The sequence below is a fragment of the Myxocyprinus asiaticus genome, chromosome 28, assembly GCF_019703515.2.
Source record: "Myxocyprinus asiaticus isolate MX2 ecotype Aquarium Trade chromosome 28, UBuf_Myxa_2, whole genome shotgun sequence".
NCBI classification, from domain to species: Eukaryota; Metazoa; Chordata; class Actinopteri; order Cypriniformes; family Catostomidae; genus Myxocyprinus; species Myxocyprinus asiaticus.
In genome coordinates, this window is record NC_059371.1 from 20824609 (window position 1) to 20851215 (window position 26607).

Genomic DNA, 26607 nt, shown 5'->3' on the forward strand with positions numbered 1-26607 from the left:
CTTATTGTTTTGTCATATGACTCGGTGCGTCAAACGTTTGACCCTTTACTGACAGCCCAGATTTTTCTGAACTGAGATCAGTCAGTTTAAATGAAATGAAATGATGCATAGCATATAGCGAATACAAAACACAATGTCCGTGCAGGAGGACGCAGGGTCGCGCAAGGATAAGCCATTCGGAGGTTAATTTTCTCGAACGCTGTGTCTCTCTGTCGCTATATAAATTCCTGTTTGTTTTAAGCAACCTGTCCAACCTGTCACAGCAACATTGATTTCATCAATGGTATGAGTTGGGGGAGTGACTATCTGTTTTTTCGATCAACAGCAGACAGGAACGTTTTCAGAAGGCTGTTTGAAAATAATGTTTATTTTTCAATTCCGTTTGGTGGTGCTCATGGCGCAGAAATTACACACTTCAGCTAATGATTATATGAGCACCACAAAGGTGTAGATTATGGCAAAACTAGGCATAATGCATAGGCTTCACATTAATTCACCAGTCACTTTCTTCATGCAATGCTGTTTTGCATTTCAAGTCATCATACATTAAATGTTCACTCATTTTTTTTTCTCATTTCAAAAGTTTTACTTCTAAAGAAATGAATAATAATTATGAAACATATGTATTAAATCATGACCACTCATGTGAGTTGAAGAGTTCAGTCATATCAGTTACCTTATAAAAGCTCTTTTATTCTGCATGGAGCAGGGGCGCCTTACGGGGGCAGCCATGTTAGCATCACATGACCAGCTGAAGACTACTCACTTAATCTCAGTAACTGCCCTGTTATTGGACACTTTCACACATGGATTAAATTAATCCTGGTTTACTGTGCATAGTGAATTTCTACAATGGCATTAATGACTGAAAACTACCGCGTTTGAATGATGCAGCATCCAGGCCACTAGGTGTCAGTGTTAGCCATACTTTGACATACTTCAGAAAAATTATTGAGTGCTCCTTTAAATTACATTAATAATACATTTTGAAATTATTATTGCTACAAAGCAACAATAAAGGTAAATAATGGCAACTACATCGGGTCAGGTACAATATGTGTGTCTATAAAAAATTATTAAGACAATTAATAATTGATAGTGTAAAACACTTTGGCGTCAGTGTTTAATTAGTAATTACAGCACGTAAAAAAGAAAAGAAAATAACGAGACAGAGTTGACAAAAAATGAAGGACAAATAGTTCCCTTTTAATTCACTTTAAAATATCTTGGTACCTTGATTGAGTATTTGATATACAGTATGTATAATTGTGACCTATCTTTAGCTACAGCAATTGCCCTGTATTTATAGGATGCATGACATTTATGCAACAACCGAAATGACTTAATATCTTAAGATATGTATAATGAAAACAACTGTGTGGTCACAATATGTTAATTTCATGTTAATTCTTTGGTGATAAGTGCCATTATGATTTGAGAAAAATGGTCTACAGAATGGCTCACTGGGACTGTGTGCAATATATCAGCTTTACTTTAAAGTGCAAGTAGATAAATCTTCCTACAACTGAACAAGATATTAATTTACACAATAACAAAAATAACTTAATGCCCATAAAAACACTATTATTGTGATAACACAGTTTTTGTTTTGATGTCAAAATATAATGCAGATCATGTTTAATAAATATATATATATAATACAGGGGCATGAGACAATGGTTTAATAAACTGCAGTTTCCGGAACAGTTTTAGTTTTAAGGCTAAATTCCATCATTGGTATTCAAGTATAAAAACATGATATATCATTCAAGCATCATGGATAAAGGTTTTGAATCGTGAGATGCAAGACGACTCGAGCAGCCTCAATTTAGTAGTCAAAAAGAGGCCTAATTCAGGGTTCTTTTGTCATGGAAATAAGGTGGTTCAATTCATGAACCAGTCCCTTGGCTTCTACTGTGTGGTGCATAACGAGCAGTCTGTGGATGTGGGTTTTGAGTTCCCTCAGTCCTCTCCCTCTTCTTCGTCTGTCCTTTTGGCTTTGAGCCGTTGAAAACAGTGGATTGTGGAAGCCAGAAAGAAACTGGCAATAATGGCCGCCACTGAGATACAAATTCCAGAAAAAATTACTATTAGATAATCAGTGAGAGTCAGCATTCCCCGGCATTCCCGGAAACTGTCCTCAGAAAGCACACTCAGTGACACCTGCTGCCCATCCACTGGAAGAGAGCACTCCATATTCTCTAAACCTGGAGAACAAGAAAGATAGAGGGGGAAAAAATAATTAAAACATATACAGGCTCTGGACAGAGCATATGGCATTTAGAGCATCAGTGCAGGATTAGTTTCAATAAATTTTACTTTCAATGTGGAGGAAATATTGAGTTCTAAAAGTTATAGTATTTTTTCATAGTACGTTATATTCTTTCAGTTAAAAAGACCAGGGCAATAGAGATACATTGATAAGAAAGGCACATGGAAAAAATTATATTGGTGTATAGTGCATGGGACATTCCATTTTGTCTCTCATGAGCAGGGTACAGTTATAAGAGTTGCACGCGTTTCCGAACCAGCTCACGTGTCAGGTCACTAATGTCATAAGCATCCTCAGTTGCGCAATAGTACACACAAACATTCTCTTTAACTGAGTTTGAACAAAGCACCTCTTTCTCTTTTCTTCAACTTTTCTTCACCAAATGATTATCACTAATATCACAACAGTATTATAAGAGCAAAGCCTGCATGACATGACATGATGTTAGAATGGCAATAAAATCTTCACGAAAAAAAAATATATAAACAAGCATTTGAAGAGCACATTTAAATATGAGGACATTGTGTTTTTAAATAGTTTAAAAAGGTAAGCTTTACAAGGACTTTTCAGCTGTTTTCCTTATCAGTTTATTATGTTTTCTTTTTGACACTAGTTTCTAGTGTCACTAAAGGAAATTGTGAAAATAATGACAGTTTGGAGACAGGTTTCCTGAACACTTAACCTGACTTCCATTACTCGGTTTGGACAAATAGTCCCGCCCAAAGAAATGTAAGTGCAGCATAGTTCTAGCGGGAAGACTAGCAGCTGTACATCATTGCACCATTAGCTAGGTAACTCCTAGCCAATCACATGTAAGCCAATGTCTTATAAGTCTGCTCACAATCTATCACATTGCTGTTTCAGTGTGCTAACACGGCAACCTCCACCACCCCACCACCGTCAGTTGAGTCCCATCCTGCACGGGGGTAGGTTCCTCGCCCCTGCCTCCTATCTCCGGCAGGATATGACGGTTCCGAGTACAACTTCTTCAGACCACCAGACGGGGCTTACGCCAAAGAGAGACATTACATTTCTGTTTTATATTCATCAAATAAATGTCATCTTAAATTCACTCAAGTCTGCGAGTCTTCCTGATAGAACTGGCACTGGTTAAGCCATTGTTGCTGTGTCAGGCTGGTTGGGATGCTCAAACAAACAGAGCAATATTTTATAGCACCACATTGTTTACACTTTTCACATATTAAGATAGAATATGAAAAAATATTTCATCCCAAAATTACACACTTCATCTTTAATTTATGCTTCGGTTTGTTTTTTTGTTTATAGTCACATATCCAGACAATATATTGCATCAAAGAATAATTAATGCACAAGTGGAAAAATGTATGGAGTGAAGAACATTAATGCAATACAAAAGACTCAAGGCTATTTACCACACTACAATTAAAAATGTTTTGTAGAACTCAATGTCATTACATTTAACCGCTTTTTAATGGGCAAACTGCACCTGGAATGAGGTCAAATGCATGTTTTTTTCTTCTTGGTTTGCACTGAAACAATGAGCGCTCATGTGATTTGACATGTCTGTTTGAAATCAGTTAGAAAAAAAAGCATAAATGAAAAACCAGCCACAACAGAGTACCACTAAGAAGAAACAAACCTGTCAAAACATAAATATCAAAATTATTAGTAATGCCAAAGCTTTGAACATTTCTTTAGATGAAATACCTTATGGAAAATGTACAGTCAGCTGGTCATTATCGCAGTATAAACCTCGACAGGGTGATCAGGGTCTTGTGTCATCCATAAGAGGTTTATTTTACGATAACGACTGGCTGATAGTACATTATCTTGTTTATTACACAGCTACTCACCAAATAAGTATGCAGCAATTGACCAATCAAAATAGAGTATTCTAGAGAGGTGTACATCATCACAAATAATGCACTGTAGCTAGTAGTTATTACTATAACATAGAGACCTTAATGTAATGTAGACATATTATTTCACAATGATTAGTGTTATGGTACAGTAATATGCTATAGTATAGTATCATCATTTGGAAATGTTTTTGTCTAGCAATATCACAATGTCGCTATGACTCACAAAATTCTTATTACATAACTGCAAAATAAGATGTGAGATGGGGTGCTTTCCCATTTTGTTTTTTTCTGTCTCTTTCTCGCTCGCTCTCTCTTCAAGGGAAACATTCATTTGTTAAATTTTCCTCTTTGCTTTGTATTTTGATTTTCCCAAAGGGAGGTTTTAATCCCCTTTCAGCTGTGTGATCAGCGGACACCAGATGACAGATTTAAAGTGGAACATCGCCTACGTAATACAGCCATGCTGACAGCCAGACACAACAGAACAGCAGAGCTCCATTAATTGTGTTTACAATGAAAAACCCTTGTGATTCTGAGTAGTTTTATGGGAGAGCAAAAAACAGCCTGTAGATTTCTTAAATGGTCTCTAAAAAAAGGATTTCTATATTAAAATAATAAGAAAAAGCATTCTCATTAATATGTTCCATAAGCCTACACGCCACAATACAATGCCACTATGTTTGTTCCTGTTATTGGCCAGAGTCAGTTGACATCACTATCAAACGTGTGTGGCAGTTAGTGTGGATGAGTCACTCCAACCAGAAGGGGTTTTCCACATGCTGGGGATTCAATGACCTCAGCCTCCTTTGTTGGGTTGGTCACGTGGCCATTTGCCTAGCTCTAAAAGCTCATCCAATTTTTTTTTTGTTTTTAATCATGCCAGAGCATCAGTGTTTTACACAGGAGCTCCCTCAGAGCAAAACACAAATCACCAACACACACATGCTTTGACCCATTTAGATAATTCTCACATTAGCCGCTAGCACAGACAGCTGACTAGTGTCGTCTTTCTCTGCTATCACTACATATGTGCAACATGAGGAGTGCACAGGACACACCATGTTAGTATGTCTGCAACAACAAAATGAATTAATGCTTTGGCTTTTGCCAAAGTGTAATAAAACTGAATATATTATTCCTTTTCTTATTGGGTTTCTCTACGTATTTAGACTATGTTGGATTCATTCAATAAAGTCTAGCATGCTAAATGAGTCTGAAAAAATATGACCTTCCTTTTATTATAATTACATCCTCATTACAGTGCACGTGTATTATCTTGTGCATCAGGGATCTTCAACCAATTTCAGGCCTGTTGGTGACCAGAGAGGGCACCCTGTTATTACATTCAACTGAGTGTTACATTTTGATCCTGGCCTATAACATGCATATAGTACCATATATGATACTTACATTGCAGGGCCATTAAAATAATCATTTTTCATATACAGTCATTTGGTACAATTACTGATAACACATTTTAGTGTATTTAATGCATCTTTTTTGTATTCTTTCTTGTATTCTATATGCATTTTGCAGCGGCGCTGCGCCACTGCTGAAATATGAGCACCGCTGTTGGGATTTCACATGGTTCATTTAATATTCTTGATGCAACATAACGTTTGCCAGCCCCAGTCAGCTGTGCGCTTTCTACACTGCGAAAGAGACCCCACCACACACAAATATACACGCTTACTTACAGTGACGTCACCGCATAACAACACGTGTCAAACTCGCTTCATTTCAAGTGGCCTGTGTAGGGCTTTACTGGTTGTTTAGATCAGTGTTACTATCAGAAATAATTAAAAATTATTTCTGTAGTTATTAATTAATTAATATTTTAATTAATTAATTGGATCTAACCCATTAAAACCTCATATGGGGCTCCAGTAAATGTAGTGTGCTACGTTTAGGAGCAAGTTTGGTTATTAGCAATAATTAATAATTATCAAAGATAATTATTAATTATTAAAATCAATAGAACATTGATGAGAATCAATGTTAGCTTTTTTTTAATCCTTTAAAATCAACAATTATCAAAGATAATCATTAATTGTTAACATCGATGAACATTAATTAAAATTAACACTAGCTTATTGATCATTCAAATTCAACAATCATCAAAGATAATTATCAATTATCAAAAATCAATAGAATATTAATAAGGATTAACATTGACAGGGCACCACCCTGAAATCAGGGACTAATAACCAGATAGTAAAACAGTCTCAATATTAGATTGTTTTCTTAGGAAAATCGGCATCCGAAGAATATCGATTTTGGGGGAAAAAAACAATGAATGAAGGTTTGAATCCGAGCACTGACATCCCGTCAGCATGACACAGGCGTATGCAAAACAAACCAAAACACTTCTCTTTGTAATATAAACAAAGTTTATTTATGCAGTAATATCAATTAATAATTAATACAATGCAGTCAATAAACTTCCGACTTACAACTACAAACTAAAAAGTGATATGATTAGATATGGAAATAAAAATAATCCTATAACACATAAGGTGTGTGTGACAGTGTGTGTGTAATTAGTACGAGAGAGAGAGAGAAGTGACAGCCCTAAAGCCGATTTCGCGATCGTGGGAAAGAAAACAGCTGTCAGTTTATCACTCAGAGACGCGGTGGACGGCTCGTAAACAGTCCAGTGTTATTTGACTCTTTAATGGATGAACTCAGTTGCTGTCTCACCCACGATGGCGAAATTGCACAACAGTCCAATTTGGTTGGACCACAATACAGCAAAACAAATTTGTGATAATTAATACCCTGAGTATTAATAATGAGCGGACATGGCGGTCCGTAAACTGTACAAGCAAAAACCTTGAAACACAAGAATAACACACTATAATATTCTATCTCTGCCCAGACGTAAACCTCTTACTTGAATCGCATGAGGACACAGGTAGAATGTGTTTTCCTCCGTCCTTTAACTTTGACCCGGTTCCTTGAGGCTCGGGTGATGACGGGAGGCCGTTTCCTCGCTCTGTCGGCAGGCGGTACGGCTGTTGATTGTCAGCAGGCGGTACGGCTGTTGATTCTCGGCGGGCTGGCGGAGAACTCAGAAATGTCGACTTGATTGAAGATGGAAGAGAAATCTTTAATCTCTTCACCGTGTTCTGTAGGCAAACGGATGAAGATGCGAATTGCTCGGCGGTCTCCTTCGGATCCGTTAGAGTGTTCGGTTGAACACAGAGTAATCTCAACTCGTCCAGCGAGATGGAGATTGTATGGCTACAGTTTCAAGTTGGACGTTACTTCCTTGTGCCACAAAGTTGCACCTGAGAGCAGCAAAAAAGCTACGTCTATATTCGGTGAACCAAGTCGCTGGAAGTAACTCATGAAACATTTCAGAGGCATGTTTGAGGGACGTTCTGTTGTGTGCCTCATCCAATAGGAGTTGAGAGTTCGATCCTTTAGTGAGCAAGGCTTCATGGATTTGTAGTCTGTTTTGGACTCCCTTTGTTTGATTTTGGCGCGATTTTTATCAGTAAGATTTACGACATGGAATGTGTGGCTTGAGTTATGTTTTTACGACTGTTAGGCCTGCCTTTGTCTTCTATCTGAATACATGAGGCCCAACACCTGCAAGCTCATTTCTGAAACGTAGGATGGCAGGGGATCACAATGTTTCACTGAACAATCAGTTAGCGCTTTCCTCGTGAATATAAATGAGCCTTCCCCTGTCATCTGTATGTTTTGGAGTGCATTATGCTCGCTTCAAAAGCAGAATGAAACAGCGCTACATGGGTCAATTATCAACACGGCTTAATCATAGCAGCACGAGCGCAGAGCAGGTGTGGTAATTCGCAGACTGGTCTCAACCGGACAATAGACTATTTTAAATGCATTTGTGAACCAGTGAGATGCGCTGCGGGGATTGCGAAACCCGTTTGAGTGTGGTACAGAATTGTCTGTTGAAAAACTCTAATGACTCGGTGATGAAACTAGCTTACACCCTGAAGCCATTTTTAAGGATTTCATGTTTAAATGGCATACCAAAAAGTAAGAGCTTATAACTCTTAAAAACAAAACAAAAAAATTGCATGGCATTAATATTTAGAAAACCTTTCAAAATGTGAAGAAAATACTGTATATATTAATCACGCTCAGAGACTCTCATGATACAATACTGCTGACAAAACATGCGCTAAAAATACATTTTTCATTTATTATTCATGTTTGGCATTATACCTTTTAGACAGTAAGTACAGACAGTCATTAAATTAACTTTGGTGTTGTTCTCCAACATGTCAACTATACCAGGAAACAAAAATGTTGTTGATAGTGTAAAGTAATCCAAAGATATAGCATTTGGAACCATGGCTCCCAAAGTGGACTTTAATTTAAGTGTCCAAAAACATCTCCAAACAAGTTTTATTGAACATTAAAACAGAATAACTGAAAATAATGAATGCAAAAAATCTCCACAAAAAAAAAAACAAAAAAAAAAAACAACAACATTTACTTACAGTACATAAACTAAGTGCCAAAATGGAATCTAAGGGTGTTTTCAGACCTGTAGACCATTTGCTTTGTTGCATTTTCTTCTTGTTTCGGTTCGCTTTCACAAGGGAACATCTCAAAATGGACCAAAACTATGTCTATAAAAGTCACATGTGAGCAAGCTGTCCCCTTATTGGTCACTATGTTCGCTGTTCCAGGATTAAGCTCAACCATTGATATACCGGTTAAAATTATATGCCTGTAAAAAATGTGTCAACCATTACAAATTTTTGAGAATTTTCAAGCATCGCCAGTTAGAGGTTGTGCTCCAAATAGAAATGATCTGTCACTCAGATGGATATGAGTTCTAAAGTTTCCGTCATTGTTATTTTTATCTGTCATTAGATGCTTTTGCATTATTTCTCCATTGAAACTGTTCTCACAGATCTCTCTCTCTCCCTCACGTACACACGCACACACACAAACAGCAGAAAAAAGCTGCATTTTTTTTTTTTTTATTTGTCAAAAAGTTGCTAAACGCTGTCCTACCCGTGTTCCGCCACTAAACTAGAGAGAGAAACGATCGTACCAAAATTACCTCAGGAAAAATAAAACAGCTCCTATTTTAAAGGTGCCGTGTTCATATATGCCTAAACGAACCGGACCAAGGGAGAAAATGTGTCAGGTTCTGAAACAAACGCTCCAAAGGAGCCAGGTGTGAAAACACCCTAACACTCTCTATACAGCCAGTGAGGATGATCTGACACTATTACATAAAGGATCGTGTATCTGTGAATCGATCCCAGAGAAATCATGAGAGAAACCGTCGTCACAGAGATGCCATTAGCCACCATTGCTTGTTATGACACTCTTTGGGAATATTTCTGATCTACATATTGTATTACGTTGAGTGTGGGCTTGTTTTATCCAGAGCCATCTGCTATAAGTTGAGATATGCTATTTTCTTCATCATGTGTATTTTTCATGAAGTTATAAACCAAAATGTGACAATGATTATGTTTTCTCTGTTTATCATACATGTGCATTTCACACGCAAATACAAACTGTAGTTTGATCTCTGAGTGAAACAAATCTGCTCATTATATTGTACTAATCAATACCTTTCAAAAGATATATACATCTTTTGATCTTTTTATATATTATTGTTCTGATCACAAATTTGTGAATAATTCAAATAGAACAGTTCTATTTTATCAGTGAATTTAAAAGCAGTATTTGAGAAATGACCAGATCAGCTACATTCATTGTAAAGATAAGAGTCTAAGCTTTAAAACGACACGTATTTTGTGCCAATCAAGCAAGTGGTTGTTCAGTAATACCAACGCCCCCTCTCTGCCCGGTACCGGGCCGCGCTGAGTGTAAGAGGTTAAAACAAACAGCCCCCACATTCTACACGACACTGACAAAGAAAATAGGAGAAAACATAAATTAGAAGGCTTTTCAATTCTCAGATCAACGCTTAACTTTACCATGGATTTACTGTAGTAACACTAACTGTACTGTAGTTGTGGCAGAAAAACAATCTAAATGTACTTAGATTGCTGTTTTTTCAAAAATGCCATAGTTCTTTATATAGAAACTAGGTGTTCATTTTTTCCACAAATGTTATATCATAATTTTCATCTGCAACCCAACCTCAAAATCAGTGCTGTACTCTCAAATGTTCATTGCAATGCACATATTGTAACATTGTAATATTATTTGCATGGGTGCTACCAAAGCAGGTGCTGGTGCCACATTTTCAAAGGGCCCTTTGAGGGCACAAATAAACCCTGATGTGGCCCAGGCTGAAATTGAGTTTAACACCCATGTTTTAAGCTATTCCTCGACCAATACATGTTAATACGGGTGTGGCGTTGCAGGCTTGTGGACACGCCCACAACAGCACCGCTGCTGAAAAAAATCCTAGGGGAAACACTGGAATTACACTTAACTTGAATTTAGTTAAAGTTAGCTTAATATTGCATTTTGATTTAACCCATATTTTCCATTAACCATATTTTTTCCACAAATATTATTTTAAGAACAAACAGTAATTGCAGTAAGCTCCTGCAGTACCGCCACAGACCCCCGTTGAAGGCTCCTGTGTGCACTGAAGTTAAACACATGGTTTGTTAGCTCAAATGTAATACATGTTGCAAAAACCTCTCAGGCTCTGTCTGATGACCTTTAAGGGGTTGTTTAAAAAGTCATGTGCATGCCTGTCACAATACATGCTTTGCTTGCACACTCAGTCCTACACTGGTGGAAATCTTGCTTCCTGCCCTTCAAAGAGCGACTCTCCAATTACCTTGTAGGCAACTTAAAGTGTGCCAGGTGTGTGCTGTCATCAGTATCAGATTCAATGTTGGGCTGAATAATGGATATAACGTGTTCATCCACACCCAAGTGCAAGAATGACAACCGTGTAAGGAGTTTAAACTAGTGGCCCTTGGATTTTAAATTAAAGGGTACATTATGGTGGATTCTATTTATTTTATTTTTTTAGGTCAAGTCAATGTGTTCTTCATAGAATGTTTTAACATATTAATTATACTGTAGTAGAATTCTTTTTCTTTATAGAAATACAATTAAAGGACTATAGTATTTGAGCTACAATCTAACCATAAGCATTTCTAAAACTATATATGTCTGACTGTCTAAGACATTCAAAAAAAATGTTACTCCTCTTGGTCTTCTCTTTACATTAAGATGAAAATTAAAAATCTGTCATCATTTACTTCCCTCGTGTTATTCCAATCCTATATGACCTTTTGTTGAAAACAAAAGGAGATGTTAGGCAGAATGTTAGCTTCAGTCACCATTCACTTTTAGTGTTTAGAATAAAGATGCAGTGAAAGTGAATGGTTACTGAGGACATCATTCTGCATAACATCTCCTTTTGTCTTTCATGGAAAAAAGTTATTTGGGGTTTTGGAACAACATGAGGTTGGGTAAATGATGACAGAATTGTCATTTTTGGGTGAACTATAGTAGTTACCTACTTTTATTATCTACTGTAGTTATCAATTTTGTATCTTACCAGTTGTCTATTTTTTTAGTTATCACTTTTATTATTTTTGGGTGAACTATCCCTTCTTATAGTTATAGTTATCTGCCTATTATCAATCCCTCTCTAACTACTCCTACCTAGTGAATTATTCCTAATGGACACTACATTTCTTTTCGTCTCCCATACTGTATGTTTTCATCTACTATCTGTTAGCAAACTCCAAGCTAATTTCTAGGTCAGTGTATATGCTTTGCTCCAATTCTATATTTGATGCATAGCCACAACTTCACTAATTATACAGCATAGCAGTCATATTCTGAAACACTGTGGACTGCAGACATGTCTTAATTGGTGAAGTATTTTTAACACATCTAACTGAACCTTAACTCTGCTGACATAAGAATTGCAAAATTGAAGGTCAGTGTTTATGTTCATGAGGTCATGTCCAATTAACTAGTACAGTTTATATTATTTATCTGAAAATACATTCTGATTAACTGATAATGATTTAAAACAAAACAAAGAAAAAAATATTCAGACAAATATGATCTCAGACTCTTATTTTAAACTCTTAGGATTTGTAAACATTTTTCAGGTAAACCTCTGAAGATTCCACAAAACCTTTCTTTTAATCTAAAATGTAATCCAATCAGGAAGTTTCACACCTATGATACAACAACTATGACATAAGCATGTCACATTTTTTTTTTTTGTTTTTTGAAGAGCTGTGAATTTAGGCTTTAGAATGTCATTGTTTAATATCCCAGCAAACATTTAATATGAAGCACTTAATATTTCATTTTAAAGGGCTTTGGTCGCATAGGCAAAGTGAATACAATGTTGCTACACAACCACTTCACGTATTTCCAGCATTTGGTACATTATACAGTATCTACATGTGCAACCTAAACCCAAACTAAATGTTTCATATTGAAATGTTCGTAACTTGCAACTCAATGTTTCATTAGTCTCTAAAACAGACACCAGGAGAGAAAAGTGACCTGTGCTTCTAATAGACAGTGAGGATCTTGCACCAGTACCAAGCTGTGGAACCTTAGACTAGTAGTAAGTGATCTATTGACCAAGGGATACTGTATCCAAGAGGGTACAATTCCCTTAATGATGACAAGACATGAGATGCAAGACAAAACTAGATATTGCATGGCATATGTTTCATGAATTATGCACAAGATACATTTTTGCATATTCTAGTGATAACCTACACTGTCTGCTTCATTATATCTTGATTTGAAAACATTCTCATGCATTATTTATCTGTCTTCAAGATGCAATGAAGAAATGTAATATCACAAGTGTTAGCTTTAAAAAGCTCTCAATAGAGAGATTAAAGATTAAAAAATTAAATAAATGAAATACTAGCCTATCCTGTTAACTATCCTGCTAATGCCTGAAGTTCCTGTATCTCAACTGTTAAAGCATAGCGTTAGCAATAGCAAGGTCAGGGGTGTATTTGCCAAGGAACACACAATGTAGCCCTACTATTAAAATGTGTACCTCAAATGCACTATAAGCTGCTTTGAATAAAAGTGTCTGCTTAAATGTAAATTAGTCTGAATTTTGAACAACTGATGGGTCATAAGCATCTCTGTCCAAAATAAAAACACTCCACCCACATGCATGACTTACTTATAATGTAGATCCTATGTATCATCACCTTTCACTCTCTATGTCATTGAGCCTTTGAGGTACAGAATGTTTTGATATATTAGATCTTCCACTGGTGGACCACTTAGAGCAGTGGTTCATGTACAGATCTACCTACCTCAACATTTAGCATAATAACTTGAATCATAATTTATTGATAAGTTATTGATAATTTAATGAGTATGGCATTATTTGATGCAGATGCAGAGAAAGGAAAGCAATTTTTAAGCAGCTTACCCGTTGGGAGCTTGTGACGATTCTCCAACAGCCACAGAAAGAGTTTGGCAAAGTAACAATTGCACACCCAGGGGTTTCTCTCCAAGCGTATCATCCGCAAAGAAGGCATCTGGCTCAACACTTCAACGTCCAGTCCAGAGAGGGCATTCCTCTCAAGTTCCAGCTCTCGTAAAGACGTGAGGCCCAAGAAAGCATCCTTGCTGACCATGCTCAAAAATGGATTGTTGCCCAGTCGTAGCTTGATCAGGCTTCGGGATTCCCCAAAAGTCCCAGAGGGGATCTCTGTTAAGTTGTTACTCCCCAGGTCCAAATAGACCAACCTGGAGGATGTGCTCAGGGTCCCAGGCTCCAGCTTAGTTAGAGAGTTATTCCTGAGATCCAGGTAGACTAGATCGCTGTAGAGAACCAGAAAATCAGAGGGGATCCAGGAAATCCAGTTATTTGACAAAAGAAGTCTCCGCACGTCCAAAGGGATGGAGTCTGGTAGATGGGTGAGCCCTTGACCTGTGCAGTCCACGGTATGGTGGTCCGGACACAAGCAGCTGGGTGGGCAGTTGTAACCCCAAGTTAATAAGGTAGAGGACAGCAAGGCAAGAAAAGGCTGAAGCCAGTGAACACATGAGAACATTGTCAAGAGAGTGAGAGGTGAAGGGGAGGTTCGGAGAGGGGCAGAGGAAAGGGACTGGGGTAAAGGGTCAGGGGGCGAGATACTAGGAAAGGGGACAGGGCATGTGGAGATGACAGCAGTCAGGGTTGTCGTGAAGACATCTTTCCTTGTCTCCTAGTTCGCAATCTAAAAAGGCTTGAGCAGCAGCAAGTGGCTACAAAAACACAGAGCTCTGTTTTCCAGGAGATCATGTAGCAGGCAGTGTGGGTCGTGTGGCAGCCTGCTGACTCTGAGCGTGAAAGGGGAGGAAAGGCAGTGATCAAGAGAATGTAGGGGAGTGAGAGAGAGAGATGCGGGGGATTAACAGAGAGGTAAACAGAGGCGAGTGAACCACAGACTGGGAAGAGCCGGGGGCATGGAGAAGGGAGGGAGAAGAGGGGGACGTGACATGAAGGGAGGTGTATATTGGTTGGTTTAACCCACAGTCTGACAGCGGGGGACGCGGAGAGCAATTCTGGTTCTTTAATTCAAATGTACACTATGTGCTGATCTGTATCTCGGCCCATATGCTTCTATTCTTGATTGAGTGCCAGCTGCAGTGTGGTGTCCATTGCATATTTGACTACAGGCTGTGGTTGTGATTCTTGTTCAATCGTAGAAAGAGCTAATGACTTGTTGGTGATGGTTATCACATTTAATCACGTTCGGCTTCTTTTTGGTTGCCTGTTGTCTGGCGATTCAGAAGGCGTAGTGTCTAAATCCATATTCTGGCTCCATTGCCATGGTGATGCATATGACGATTAACTTGTGGCTGTGTGCATACAGATTACTGCCCTGGAACTGTGAGATGGTAAGAATCAAATAAGTGTGAACCTCAATAAAGATTATAAAATCTTTCAATTGCATGTTACAAATCGGAAATTGCACGCTGAATCTTCCAGCCCCCTCACAATGTCACATTTAACCAAGCGATAATCACAGTTATTTATATCCTGAAAAGCAAATGTTTTCAAAAAGTTCCGAGCTGCATGTTCAAATAGTACATGAATTGAAGGAATACAAATGATTTTGACTTTACCCCTCTCCAGTGTGCTCATGAAAACAGTCATTACTCATCGGTTTTCCAGCTGTTGTTGTTTATTTCTGGCCCTCTGTGGTCTGAATTCAGGTTTACTCCTGTGCTGCTGTAAATCTCCAGGCAAACAGAACACATGCTGTGACTGCAGACAGCTTTCCTCTTACGTCACATGTGCTGGAGAATGGCGTGGCTTAGACCAATGGAATTACACAATAGTCCCATAGATCATATGGTACCCTTGACCTTTCTGGTAGATAGTAACATAAAACAAAACATATCTCTGACCCTTATCAATCTCTTATTGACACTTTTTTAATCTTTAAAAACTGATCAACTTGAAATGTTAATCTTACCTTTGTTCCAGTTAAAGACATGTAGGTTCTAAATGTCAAATTCATTAGTGGAAAGGAGTTAAGTCCAGGTTATCTTCTCAGTAGGGCATTTGGCAGTGTCAGAAAAGCCACACAGATTTTCCATTCACAATTAAAGTCTGACACATGAATAAATAATAAATATCATGAGCAACATACAGTTTGACACAGTGGGCTTATGGATTGCACACAACAGGAAGGACAAAAACAAAATTCTTTGTGGTCTTAAAGGTATAGTTCACACAAAAATGAAAATTCTGTTGTTGTTTACTCAATCAACCCTGTTTTTCCATATAATGAAAGTGAAAGGTGACTGAGGCTGTCAGTCACTAACATTCTCTCTAACATATTGTGAGAGAAGTTGACCTCTCAGCACCTCTAAGTTGACCTTTTCAGTTGATCTATAATTAAGCAAGCTGACATTACACAGCTAGTACTCAGTTCCTTTTCTCATAGTGTGTGTGTGTCATTAACGGTAATCATGTGGAAAGGGTTTCCTGTTTTTCTCCCCCGAGTGTCTGAGGTCAAATGTTGAACACCGTCTAGTTGAACATCACTCCTATATTCTAGAACATTTTCGTTTCAATTACGTAATTAATGCAGAATCTATATGTATGTCTTTTTCATATAAGGTAATGACTGACCTCATTAGACAATGTAGTTAGTGTACTGCTTTTCCTGTTCTTACAAAGATATATAATGCTGTGCTGAACAATAAAGTATGAGAAATCTCTGATGCATACTTAAGTGTCTGTGTCATTTCTCCCCTCATGAGGATCCAGATCGAGACAGCGACTGCAGACCTGACTTGATACTTAGGGGCCAATCCTAAAAATTCCTAACACATATCCTTTTGTGTTCTAAGAAAGAAAGAAATACAGATTTGGAACAACACACTCTCATACGATATATCCAAATAGCGACTTTGTGCCTGTGTCACCAAAATGCCCTCCTTGGTCGGTTGCCTCTATCACTACAACATCACCCTTTGTCCATATTTTAAATGTCACTCTGATGCCGATCGATGCAGTGTGATCACTTTGTATGAGGAACAGATCCAAATGTAAGGCTTTACGTCCCCATCCACTGCAACACTCAAATCCCACGCTCATTTTTAAAGGGGCCATGACATGAGGAATCAAATTTGCCTTGATCTTTTGACATATATGGGGTCATTGTACTATAAAAACATACTGTAATTTCAGAACTGAAAACTTCCTCCTTAATAGAAAAATTGCTTTTATTTAAATCAAGCAGCAAAAATGGCTCATTTTGAATTTGTGGAACTTGTGATGTCACAAGGACTAAATACATCTGCATTTGACTACCTCTTCAGCAAGACATCAATACCTATTTTTGGTCATTGCACCCTTGGCCCCGCACACTGGTGCTCAGTCACACAGGTGAAGAGGAGAGAGGGCCTTTCATGAGAGATTCATCTACACTTTTAAGGGGACTTACACAGGACACCTTCATGCATCTATCTGGATTAAAACAAATTTTTTTTTAACATAAACATGCACTAGACGAACGGCTTTGACCATTATCATGCATCTTGCGCCGTTTTTAAAAGACGCAATGTCAAGTTACAACCCCAATTTTGTTGCTGTTTCTTATGTTTTAAAGGTGTCCTGGACCATTTTTGCACCCATCTGTGCTACTTTTAATTGTTAGTCTTTTGTAAACATGCACTAGATGGACGTCTTTGATTGTTTTGGTGCATTTCCGGTGATGTGCGCCGCATTACAAGAGTGGTACACATCTTTTAAAACCACTTCTCATGCTGCTGCTGCCACTGACTGGGAAAAACACATGCAGTTTTGTGTGTAAACAAGCACGGAAGATGTGAGATGTTGCAACTGTGAAGAACAGAATCTCTGCTTTGGCATTTTGAAGCACCTAACATCACCATGTACTGTATTATGTTTGCGTATTCAGAACATTTTAGCATGGATTGTTGTATTTTCGGCTCATATCAGCATGGATTGCTTGTGAACCAGTCACAATATGATTAAAACTTTGCAAAGGAACAATTATTGAAGGTTGGGGCAGTTAAAACACTATTGGACCCTGCCACAACACTCTAAGTAAACAGTTACATTCACGAATATTTCAAGTGTCATGACTGTTTTATAGTTTATGGTGCGGCTGTTCTTGAGTGAACAGTTTAAAATATGGCAGATTTACACCCCACTGCAAATAGAGGCAGATATTATTTGCACCCCAACCCTGGTGCAAATAATGGTAGACACTAACTGCACTCTGGTGCAGATTATGCAGAGATTATTTGCACCTATATTTAAATACTAACATACAGTATGGGCATCACTGCAGTGTGTTTATTGTGTTTATTTAGAGTCCCACAGACACACTACATTAACCCCTACCCCTAAACCTAACCTTACCTTAGAAAAGATAACCTTGGTTTTACTACAGTAACCATGGTTTCACACAGGAACGAGTGCGATCAACAGACCCTGCCTCCGGAACAAACCCTTCTCTGCACTCCTCGACATGATGAAATCAACATTTATATTAATTTTATTCTATTATCTTAAGTAGTATTAAAGGAAATATTAAGAGTAGAAACAGGAAACGCGGATTCGAACCACGGTCGCTAGGACAACAGTACACATTCACACACCGTCTTTACATGCCATTGCAGCGAAATCTATTGGTTAGTTTGTCGTATATTAACAGTAACTCATATTTACACAGGGTCCAAAATTAACGTAAAATTTGGGCTGGGTATTGTTACAGACTCGATTCGATTCTGGCTTTGCCAGTCGGAGATCACTAGAGATAATGTTAAAGAGATGTGTGAACTTGCAAAAACGATGACAGACACTGTAATATGCTCTGGCTCCCTCCCTGCTCGTCATGGTGATGAGGTTTATAGTAGATTAGTGTCACTGAATGGCAAGATGTCTGAGTGGTGTCTGGAGAATAGCATCGGATTCATAGACAATTGGAAGAGTTTTTGGGGTAGACCTGACCTGCTAAAGAGAGATGGACTCCATCCCTCCAGGGAAGGTGCCACTCTCCTCTCTAGTAATTTGGCTCATAGTCTTAATAATGATACTATCTGACTAACTTGGGCCCAGGTCAGGAAGCAGACAAACTGGTTAATCCGAACGTCTGCTAGATACCTTGAGATGTCACACAGCTCACACAAACTACAACACATAGAAACTGTATCACCTAAATATCACATAGAGACTGTGTCTGTTCCCCGAACTACCAAACACAAAACTCTCACAAAATAATTTAGAAAAAATGTGATTAAGGTCAAATCCTGAACCAAATCATTAAGATGATTCAAAAAATTGAAGATAAACATCATATAAAGGTAGGGCTACTAAACATTAGATCTCTTTCAACCAAAAAAACTAAGGGTGTGTTCACACTTGGAAGGTTTGGTTCAATTAAAACGAACTCTGGTGCGATTGCTCTGTTAGTGCGGTTCATTTGAACAAGTGTGAACGCTGCCATCCGAACCTTGGTGCGCACCAAACATGCGGACCAAGACCACCTGAATAGTGGGTCTCGGTCCGCTTCCAAACGAACTCTAGTGCGGTTTGATTGATATATGAACGCAACATGGACCAAAGACATCTAAACGGACCAAAAACAGGAAGTAATTTGCCTAATACTGACCTCAAGCATACCTGGTTCTTCTCATCATAGGAGCTATGTTGCCCATTACAGTTTGGTACAGGCGTCGGAACTTGCAGCATATCTTCGTTTGTGTGTGCAACGGAGGAATTACTGGCGCAGTTTTGACTCCTTTACACATTTGATTAGCTCTTTGTTTGTTCTCAACTGGTAAAAATACCACCATATATACATATATAAATCTAACGAGAGCATTTCACCCAGCAGCCAGCATTGTTTTGGATGTTCAGCAAGTTCTGTCACAAAATATACATAATTTTTCAGCTAAAGCAGCTAAAATATATAGCTAAAATATCATTTGACTCTCGATGGATGTACTGTTACATCGTCTTCTACAGCGAAGAACATAGCTGTTATATTTGATACCAATCTGTCTTTTGAAAATCAAATTTCCAATGTATGTAGAACAAAATTCTTCCACCTCAGAAATTTTGCTAAATTACGAATCGTGCTCTCTGTTGCTCATGCCGAAAAACTCATAATTCATGTGTTCATGACCTCAAGACTAGATTATTTTAATGCATTACTGGGAGGCTGTCCAGCAAGTTCAATAAATAAACTTCAATTGGTTCAAAATGCAGCTGCCGGAGTGCTGACTAGAATCATAAAATATGATCAGATTAGCCCAATTTTATCGTTACATTGGCTACCTGTTAAATTTTGTATTAATTTTAAAATTCTGTTAACTACATGCAAAGCTTTGAATGGTCTAGCTCCACAGTACTGAAGTGACCTTCTAACACGCTATATTCCGTCATGTTCATTATGATCACAAAATTCTAGCTTGTTAATAATTCCAAGAATATCAAAATCCACAAAAGGAGGTAGATCCTTTTCATACTTGGCTCCTAAACTATGGAATAGTCTCCCTAACACTGTTTGGGATGCAGACACACTCACTCAGTTTAAGTCTAGACTAAAGACTCATCTATTTAGCCAGCATACATCTAATTTATCCTTCAACTCTCAATTAGGCTGCTTTAGTTAGGTCTGCCAGAACCAGAAACATCCATCATGATCTATAACTCTGCATAAAATTGAATGGCATCTACGCTAATATTATTCTATTTGTTTCCATTTCTCAACCTCGGGATTCATATCCCGAGCTTACCAGAGCCGGACTTAGGATGGACCCCACTGAACCTCACCAAAATGACCTGCAGGTTGAACTGCGATGCACCTCATTAATCTCTGCCTTCATCAACTTTGTCTATTGATGGACTACACTCTTAAAATGGAATACATAGACTGTCATTTAATTGCCAACAAAAGCCTTCATCAACCAACTAACAAAGGACAATGCATCTATGTGAACTTCTGCAGTTATTCCAGGATGGACTTCAAAGACATAAGTCATTAATCTTTCATAAAAAAAAAAGTTCATAAAAAATATTTTCTTTTTTAAAAACACTGGACCTTAACGCTTGGACTTGCACTGCACATAACTAATTTTGGCATTATATTCATGCTGGTTAGCCAGAGGGGAACTGGCCCCCACAGTGAGCCTGGTTTCTCCAAAGGTCATTTTTCTCCATTAACCAACATCTTATGGAGTTTTGTGTTCCTTGCCACAGTTGCCTTCAGCTTGCTCACAGGGGTTTTAAATACAATTATTATTTAATTATTTATTTTTATACACAATTTACAATCATATTTAATCAAACTACACAATGATCACTCTAAGACTTTATAGATATTAGTTTCATTTTTTGTTTTTGTTAATGCATGATTTCCTGTAAAGCTGCTTTGAAACGATGTGTGTTGTGAAAAGCGTTTTACAAATAAAAATGACTTGACTTATTTTTCCAGGACAGGTGGCCAAAAACCAGAAAATCCTGGATGGGTGGCAACCTTACATCTCATGGAGTTCTGGATAAATATAACATTTAGGCATCATCATAGATAAACATCTGATGGTAAATTTTGCACTGAAGTAAAATATGTTTATACAGTAGATACTTAGTGGCATATGTTAAGACAGTTTGAATTGTGCACGACACTTTATTAAGCAAGTGTCTGATTGTTGTTCACTGTTTAGTGAAAAGAATATAATGTTACAGCTGCTAATAATGTTACCTACTAACTGGTGAATATTTCCGTTTTATTTTCTCGCCAAAAGCTATTTTTTTCTCTCGCATTTGTGGCATTCCAAGTATTCATTTTGGACCATGTTTACATGGATATCAAACAAATAGGACTATTCACCTAAGTTGACAGTTATGGCTCACTGTTGTTCAGTAAGAATTGTTGTCTCATAAATTGTCTGCTACCTACCGCTCTTTCTCAGCTCCTTTTTCTTTTGAATGTCCGATTTCGGATTAATTTCTGTTAATACATTAACGGACTAAGCAATGTATATCATGATGTGTTTTCAGTTTGGACCACATGCTGACTGATATACCAGACCACTTTCGATTTTGTTGAGGGGGTGGGGGTCACTAACACGGGAGGATACAAGGCAGATTATAGGGGAACTCCCCATTTTTACAGGTGGAGAACAGAGTCTTGCAATGTTTTATTCCAACCAATAGCATGTTATTACCACAGTATATATATATAACAAATGATAATATAAAATGGAATATCAATGTAACCTTTCTGTGGGCCCTCCTCCAGTGAGGGCCCATGTTACTCAGGTACATCATTACCCGTGGTTCGACGCCCCTGTCAAGGACATTGCATGACAGCGCTTAGAGGAGAAAAAGATCCAGCCTGGATTCCCACACCAGGGTCTTTATAGAGAAAAGTAACATGAGATAACTTTGCCGTGTGTGAGTTTAGATGTGTCTATGAGAAGACAGCATGCTAGTGTCCTCAAAAGAGCACCTGTCAACAGAGGCTCAGGGCAGGGTGACACACTTTTCGTCCAGGTGCATTCTGGGCCCTCAGTCTAGATGAATCTCAGCAACATCCCCAGGAGCAAGATACTTTCGCCCTGCTGGAAACTTTGCAATGTTGAGACAGCTGGCCCCAAAAAAGGTCTGAGTTTTAAAAAGCACTGATGTTCACAAAATATAAACGTCTCGAAAACTAGGACACCCACACGAATGCATGGCATTAAAATACTCTAACTACAAGAGAGCAACAAAACTGGGCCAGGTCATTAAAGCACTTTCAATCACAACAGTGCTGACAACTTCAATTTATGTGGAGATACATTGTGGTAGGTCTGTAATACCATTTCTATAGTGTACATTGCTGCATTATCTGCACAGATTATTGGATTAATATTCCATTGTACTTTTTGTGTTGTCGCAGCTAATTCCACTGGGATTAAATATGCATACTGATGTCCACTGCAGCCCGGGAGGTGATCCTACAGTTATCAGATGAGCCTGCCAGACTTTGATCTTGTTTCACGGTTTAGCAGTTGATGTGTGTGTGTGTTTACTTGACCCCTATTTGTCAAGACTACAAGTGCAAGACTGACAGGTTAATGTGTTTAGAGCACTTTCCAAGGAAAACAAACTACAAGTTATTTACTTATTGTTGCCTCTGCAAATTAATTTAACATCAGAAAAATATACACACTCAAAAAAACTTTTATACACTCAAAAATGTATTAATGAACAATTATTGAAAGAAAATTACTACTGACACAGCTGGTTGATGAAAACACAGATAAACCAGATGGTCTGAATTCAAGCTCCACACAGTTGCTTCCCCATATCACAGCTCACAGCTTTCTAATCATTCAAATACAACAGCTGGAGAGGGTTATTCCCTCTCTCTCTCTCTCTCTCTCTCTCTCTCTCTCACACACACACACACACACACACACACACACACACACAGTATTGTCGACTCACTAATTTCATTGGTATCTGGATGAGAGTAGAAGACGTTATCAAAACAAGACTGAATAGATGGCAAGAGCGAGGGATAAATGTAGAGGAGGTCAAATGCCAATGGCTTTTGAGGAATGAGCTTACAGAAAACATTTCCCAAATGAGCTGCAGGACATTGAATGATCATGAAAAAATGGGAGGTCAGTGGCATTTTAAGAAAGCAAATTATCTAGAAATTATCTCTGCAGGGAACAGATAAGATAAATGATGATTAATGCTAGTAAAACACATTGAGAAACCTATCCCTGATAGTACATGTACACTGGCGGCCAAATGTTTGGAATAATGAACAGATTTTGCTGTTTCGGAAGGAAATTGGTACTTTAATTCACCAAAGTGGCATTCAACTTATCACAATGTATAGTCAGGACATTACTGGTGTAAAAAACAGCTTTATCCTTAAGTAATCATGCTAAAGGCTGTACAATGCTTGAAACTGCCAAAAAACTGAAGATTTCATACAAAGGTGTACACTTCTGTCTTCAAAGACAAAGGGCAACTGGCTCTAACAAGGACAGAAAGAGATGTGGAAGGCCAGATGTACAGCTAAACAAGAGGATAAGTATATCAGAGTCTCTAGTTTGAGAAATAGATGCCTCACATGTCCTCAGCTGATAGCTTCATTGAATTCTACCCGCTCAACACCAGTTTCATGTACAACAGTAAAGAGAAGACTCAGGGGTGCAGGCCTTATGGAAAGAATTGCAAAGAAAATGCCACTTTTGAAACAGAAAAACAAAAAAGAAAAGGTTAGAGTGGGCAAAGAAACAGACATTGGACAACAGATAACTGGAAAAGAGTGTTATGGATCTTAAACCCACTGAGCTTTTGTGGGATCAGCTAGACTGTAAGGTGCATGAGAAGTGCCCGACAAGACGGCCACATCTATGGCAAGTGCTACAGGAAGTGTGGGGTGAAATGTCACCTGAGTATCTGGACAAACTGACAGCCAGAATGCCAAGGATCTGCAAAGCTGTCATTGCTGCATGTGGAGGATTTTTTTATGAGAACTCTTTGAAGTAGTTTAAGAAGTTCTGAACATTGTTTTCAAATTGTAATAGTAATTTTTCATGTTATTAATGTCCTGACTATACATTGTGATCAGTTGAATGCCATATTGGTGAATAAAAGTATCAATTTCTTTCCATAAGAGCAAAATCTGTTCATTATTCCAAACTTTTGGCCACCTGTGTACATCTCCGATATGTCTGTTTAACCCTTTAATGGATATCTCGGGTCTTTAGTGACCTGTGACCTAATTTCACCTGCTATTCCTAATACATACACCTCTTTGGTACAGTATTTCTTAACCTTTCTCTTCTGAATAGTGTAACTAAAATATAAAAATAAAAGTTTACTATCACAGGATATCTAGTAAGACAAATGAGTCCTATATTCATGCAAATTACAATATATCCCGTTTCTTTTCTGTGTGACTGGTGAATTATCAGTATTCCATATGCGTGTACACATAAATATTATACATGCTATTTCTTACTCAAGGTGGCGCTGATGTTTCAGTAAATGACTTGATTTACATTTGACATTGATATTTGACAAAGCAGCAACATGGAAGTAAACTATAGCAAGTACAACACATGAACAGTATGATTTACAGTAGCTATTGTCATTTGAGTGTACTACTGAAATTCTGTAAGTTACGTCATCTCTCTGATATATGAAAAATAAAACATCAAAATATATCAGAATATATTCTATTCTATTATTTTCTAATTGTCTTGAAATTTTTTGAAAATCCATTTTGTAGATCCATTTGTGATAGATATATGTGCCAGGATGCTAAAGATCCAAATATGTAATAATGTTTGTTGAAACACCCATGCATTTAAGGGTTAAGAGAGTGTCATCTGGAAACCACCACATTCTAATTAACCTCTGATAAACATCTTAATAAGTGGAGATTTACAATACACTGTAAATACTAATCGTTTCAAAGGCATCTGCTGAATGTCCTTCTGACATCCGAGAGGAAACGTCTTATAGACGTATTGCAGATGAGCAAACAATCTAATAATAATAATAATAATAATAATAAAACGTCTTCTAGATGCAAATTCATACATCTGGGTGATATACGCGTGCTATCAGGGTATTCCGAACTAATATTATGTTTAGATATAATAGTTTAATAATTTAATAGGTTTTGCAGTTAGGCCTATTCCTAAACTTATACTTTATCACTTACTGATGTGCAAATTTTCAGATTATTAATCCACTGCTGGCACTGTATTATTCTGCGCAGTCAATATAGCCCCAATAGACTGTATTCGGAGCACCATATTTAATTTTTGACGGGAATAAAAAAGAGGCTGAGGGACAGTTTCTTCAATGGCATGCACTATAAATAGCTGTATAAAGCAATATCACTAAAATGGTCCCTAACTTAAAAAAAAAAAAAAAAAAAAAAAAAAAAAATTAAAAATTTGGGAAAACTTTTTTTTTTTTTTTTTCAGATGAATGACAAGCACCAATGTAAACAACAGTAGTGAACTCTTTAAAGAGATTGTAGCCCAATCAGTCGATCCTCACAGCCTCGTTTTCATCCCTGTCAAAAATGTAATATGGCGCTGTTCTGATTCATGTCTAGCCTAATTGCTCATCCTTCGCAACAAATCCATTCCTCTCACTTAAACAATTTATTACAGTACAGGCATTCTGCATTTCCTCCCCCGACCAAACTAGCAGTGTTTGGGTGCATTTTCAGGATGGATCTTTTTTACAGAAGACCTTTAACCCCAACAACATGAGGGCTATTTACCACAAATATTCGACCGGGAAACTGTTGATTTAAGCACCTTAACAAAACTGAAAATCAGGTCTTTTGCATAAAAATATATCTTAGAATTTCAGGGATTCTCATTAGTTACATCTGCAACATTTTAATAACAATTAGATCAAAATACCTCAAAATCTATCTTTTGTTACTGCTCTCGCTGACATCGTGGAACAGGGCCATTTCGTTGTGCGTTGAGACACACAGGTGTATAAGCAAGAAGGAAAGTGTTTATACATGCTGCTAAATTTGGATACGATAAAATAAACTCCTCAAGAGCATGTCAGTTTGAAAACAGATCGAGGTATCATCATTTTGAAGCCTATAGTTCCCCCTGGTGGTCACGAGCTGCATACATTTTCATTCATAAAGAAAGAACACACTTGGCACGTGACTCATGACACTGACCCTTGTTGATTTTTTATTGAAGAAAAACATAACGGGCCACACATTTTCTTTCAAAATAAGCCAATAGCAATACTACAAATGATTCAACTGTAACATCATTCACAGGGTTACAGTAAATGTACATTTATACAAAATCCAGAGCTTCCTGCTTCACTCACAGTGGTCATGGCAGACAGTGTGGGGTGTGTGTGCGTGTGTGTGTGTGTGTGTGTGTGACAAGTTATTACCAATGAAAGTGTGCACATACCATACAAAAAAAAAAAAAAAAAAAAGAAAAAAAAAGAAAAGAAAGAAAAAGAAGAAAAAAACATTTTATAAAATTGAGGGATGGAAAAGAAAA

The 26607-nt window shown here is 37.7% G+C and overlaps 1 protein-coding gene across 2 annotated transcripts; it reads right to left on the reverse strand.

The window, feature by feature from the left end:
- Window positions 1-1009: 1009 nt before the first annotated feature.
- LOC127419479 (leucine-rich repeat-containing protein 38-like) lies at window positions 1010-16591 on the reverse strand. 2 transcript variants are annotated; one of them, XM_051660898.1, is made up of 5 exons: window positions 16286-16591; window positions 15525-15661; window positions 15172-15418; window positions 13487-14933; window positions 1010-2207 (listed from the first exon to the last, which is right to left on the reverse strand). In XM_051660898.1, exons 4-5 carry the CDS (start codon window positions 14112-14114, stop codon window positions 1963-1965), a joined length of 873 nt encoding a protein of 290 aa, XP_051516858.1. In that variant the 5' UTR covers window positions 14115-14933; window positions 15172-15418; window positions 15525-15661; window positions 16286-16591; the 3' UTR covers window positions 1010-1962. The 2 variants fall into 2 exon arrangements, with proteins under 2 accessions (XP_051516858.1, XP_051516859.1); XM_051660899.1 differs by having other exon boundaries at window positions 15525-16591.
- Between the last annotated feature and the right edge of the window lie 10016 nt (window positions 16592-26607).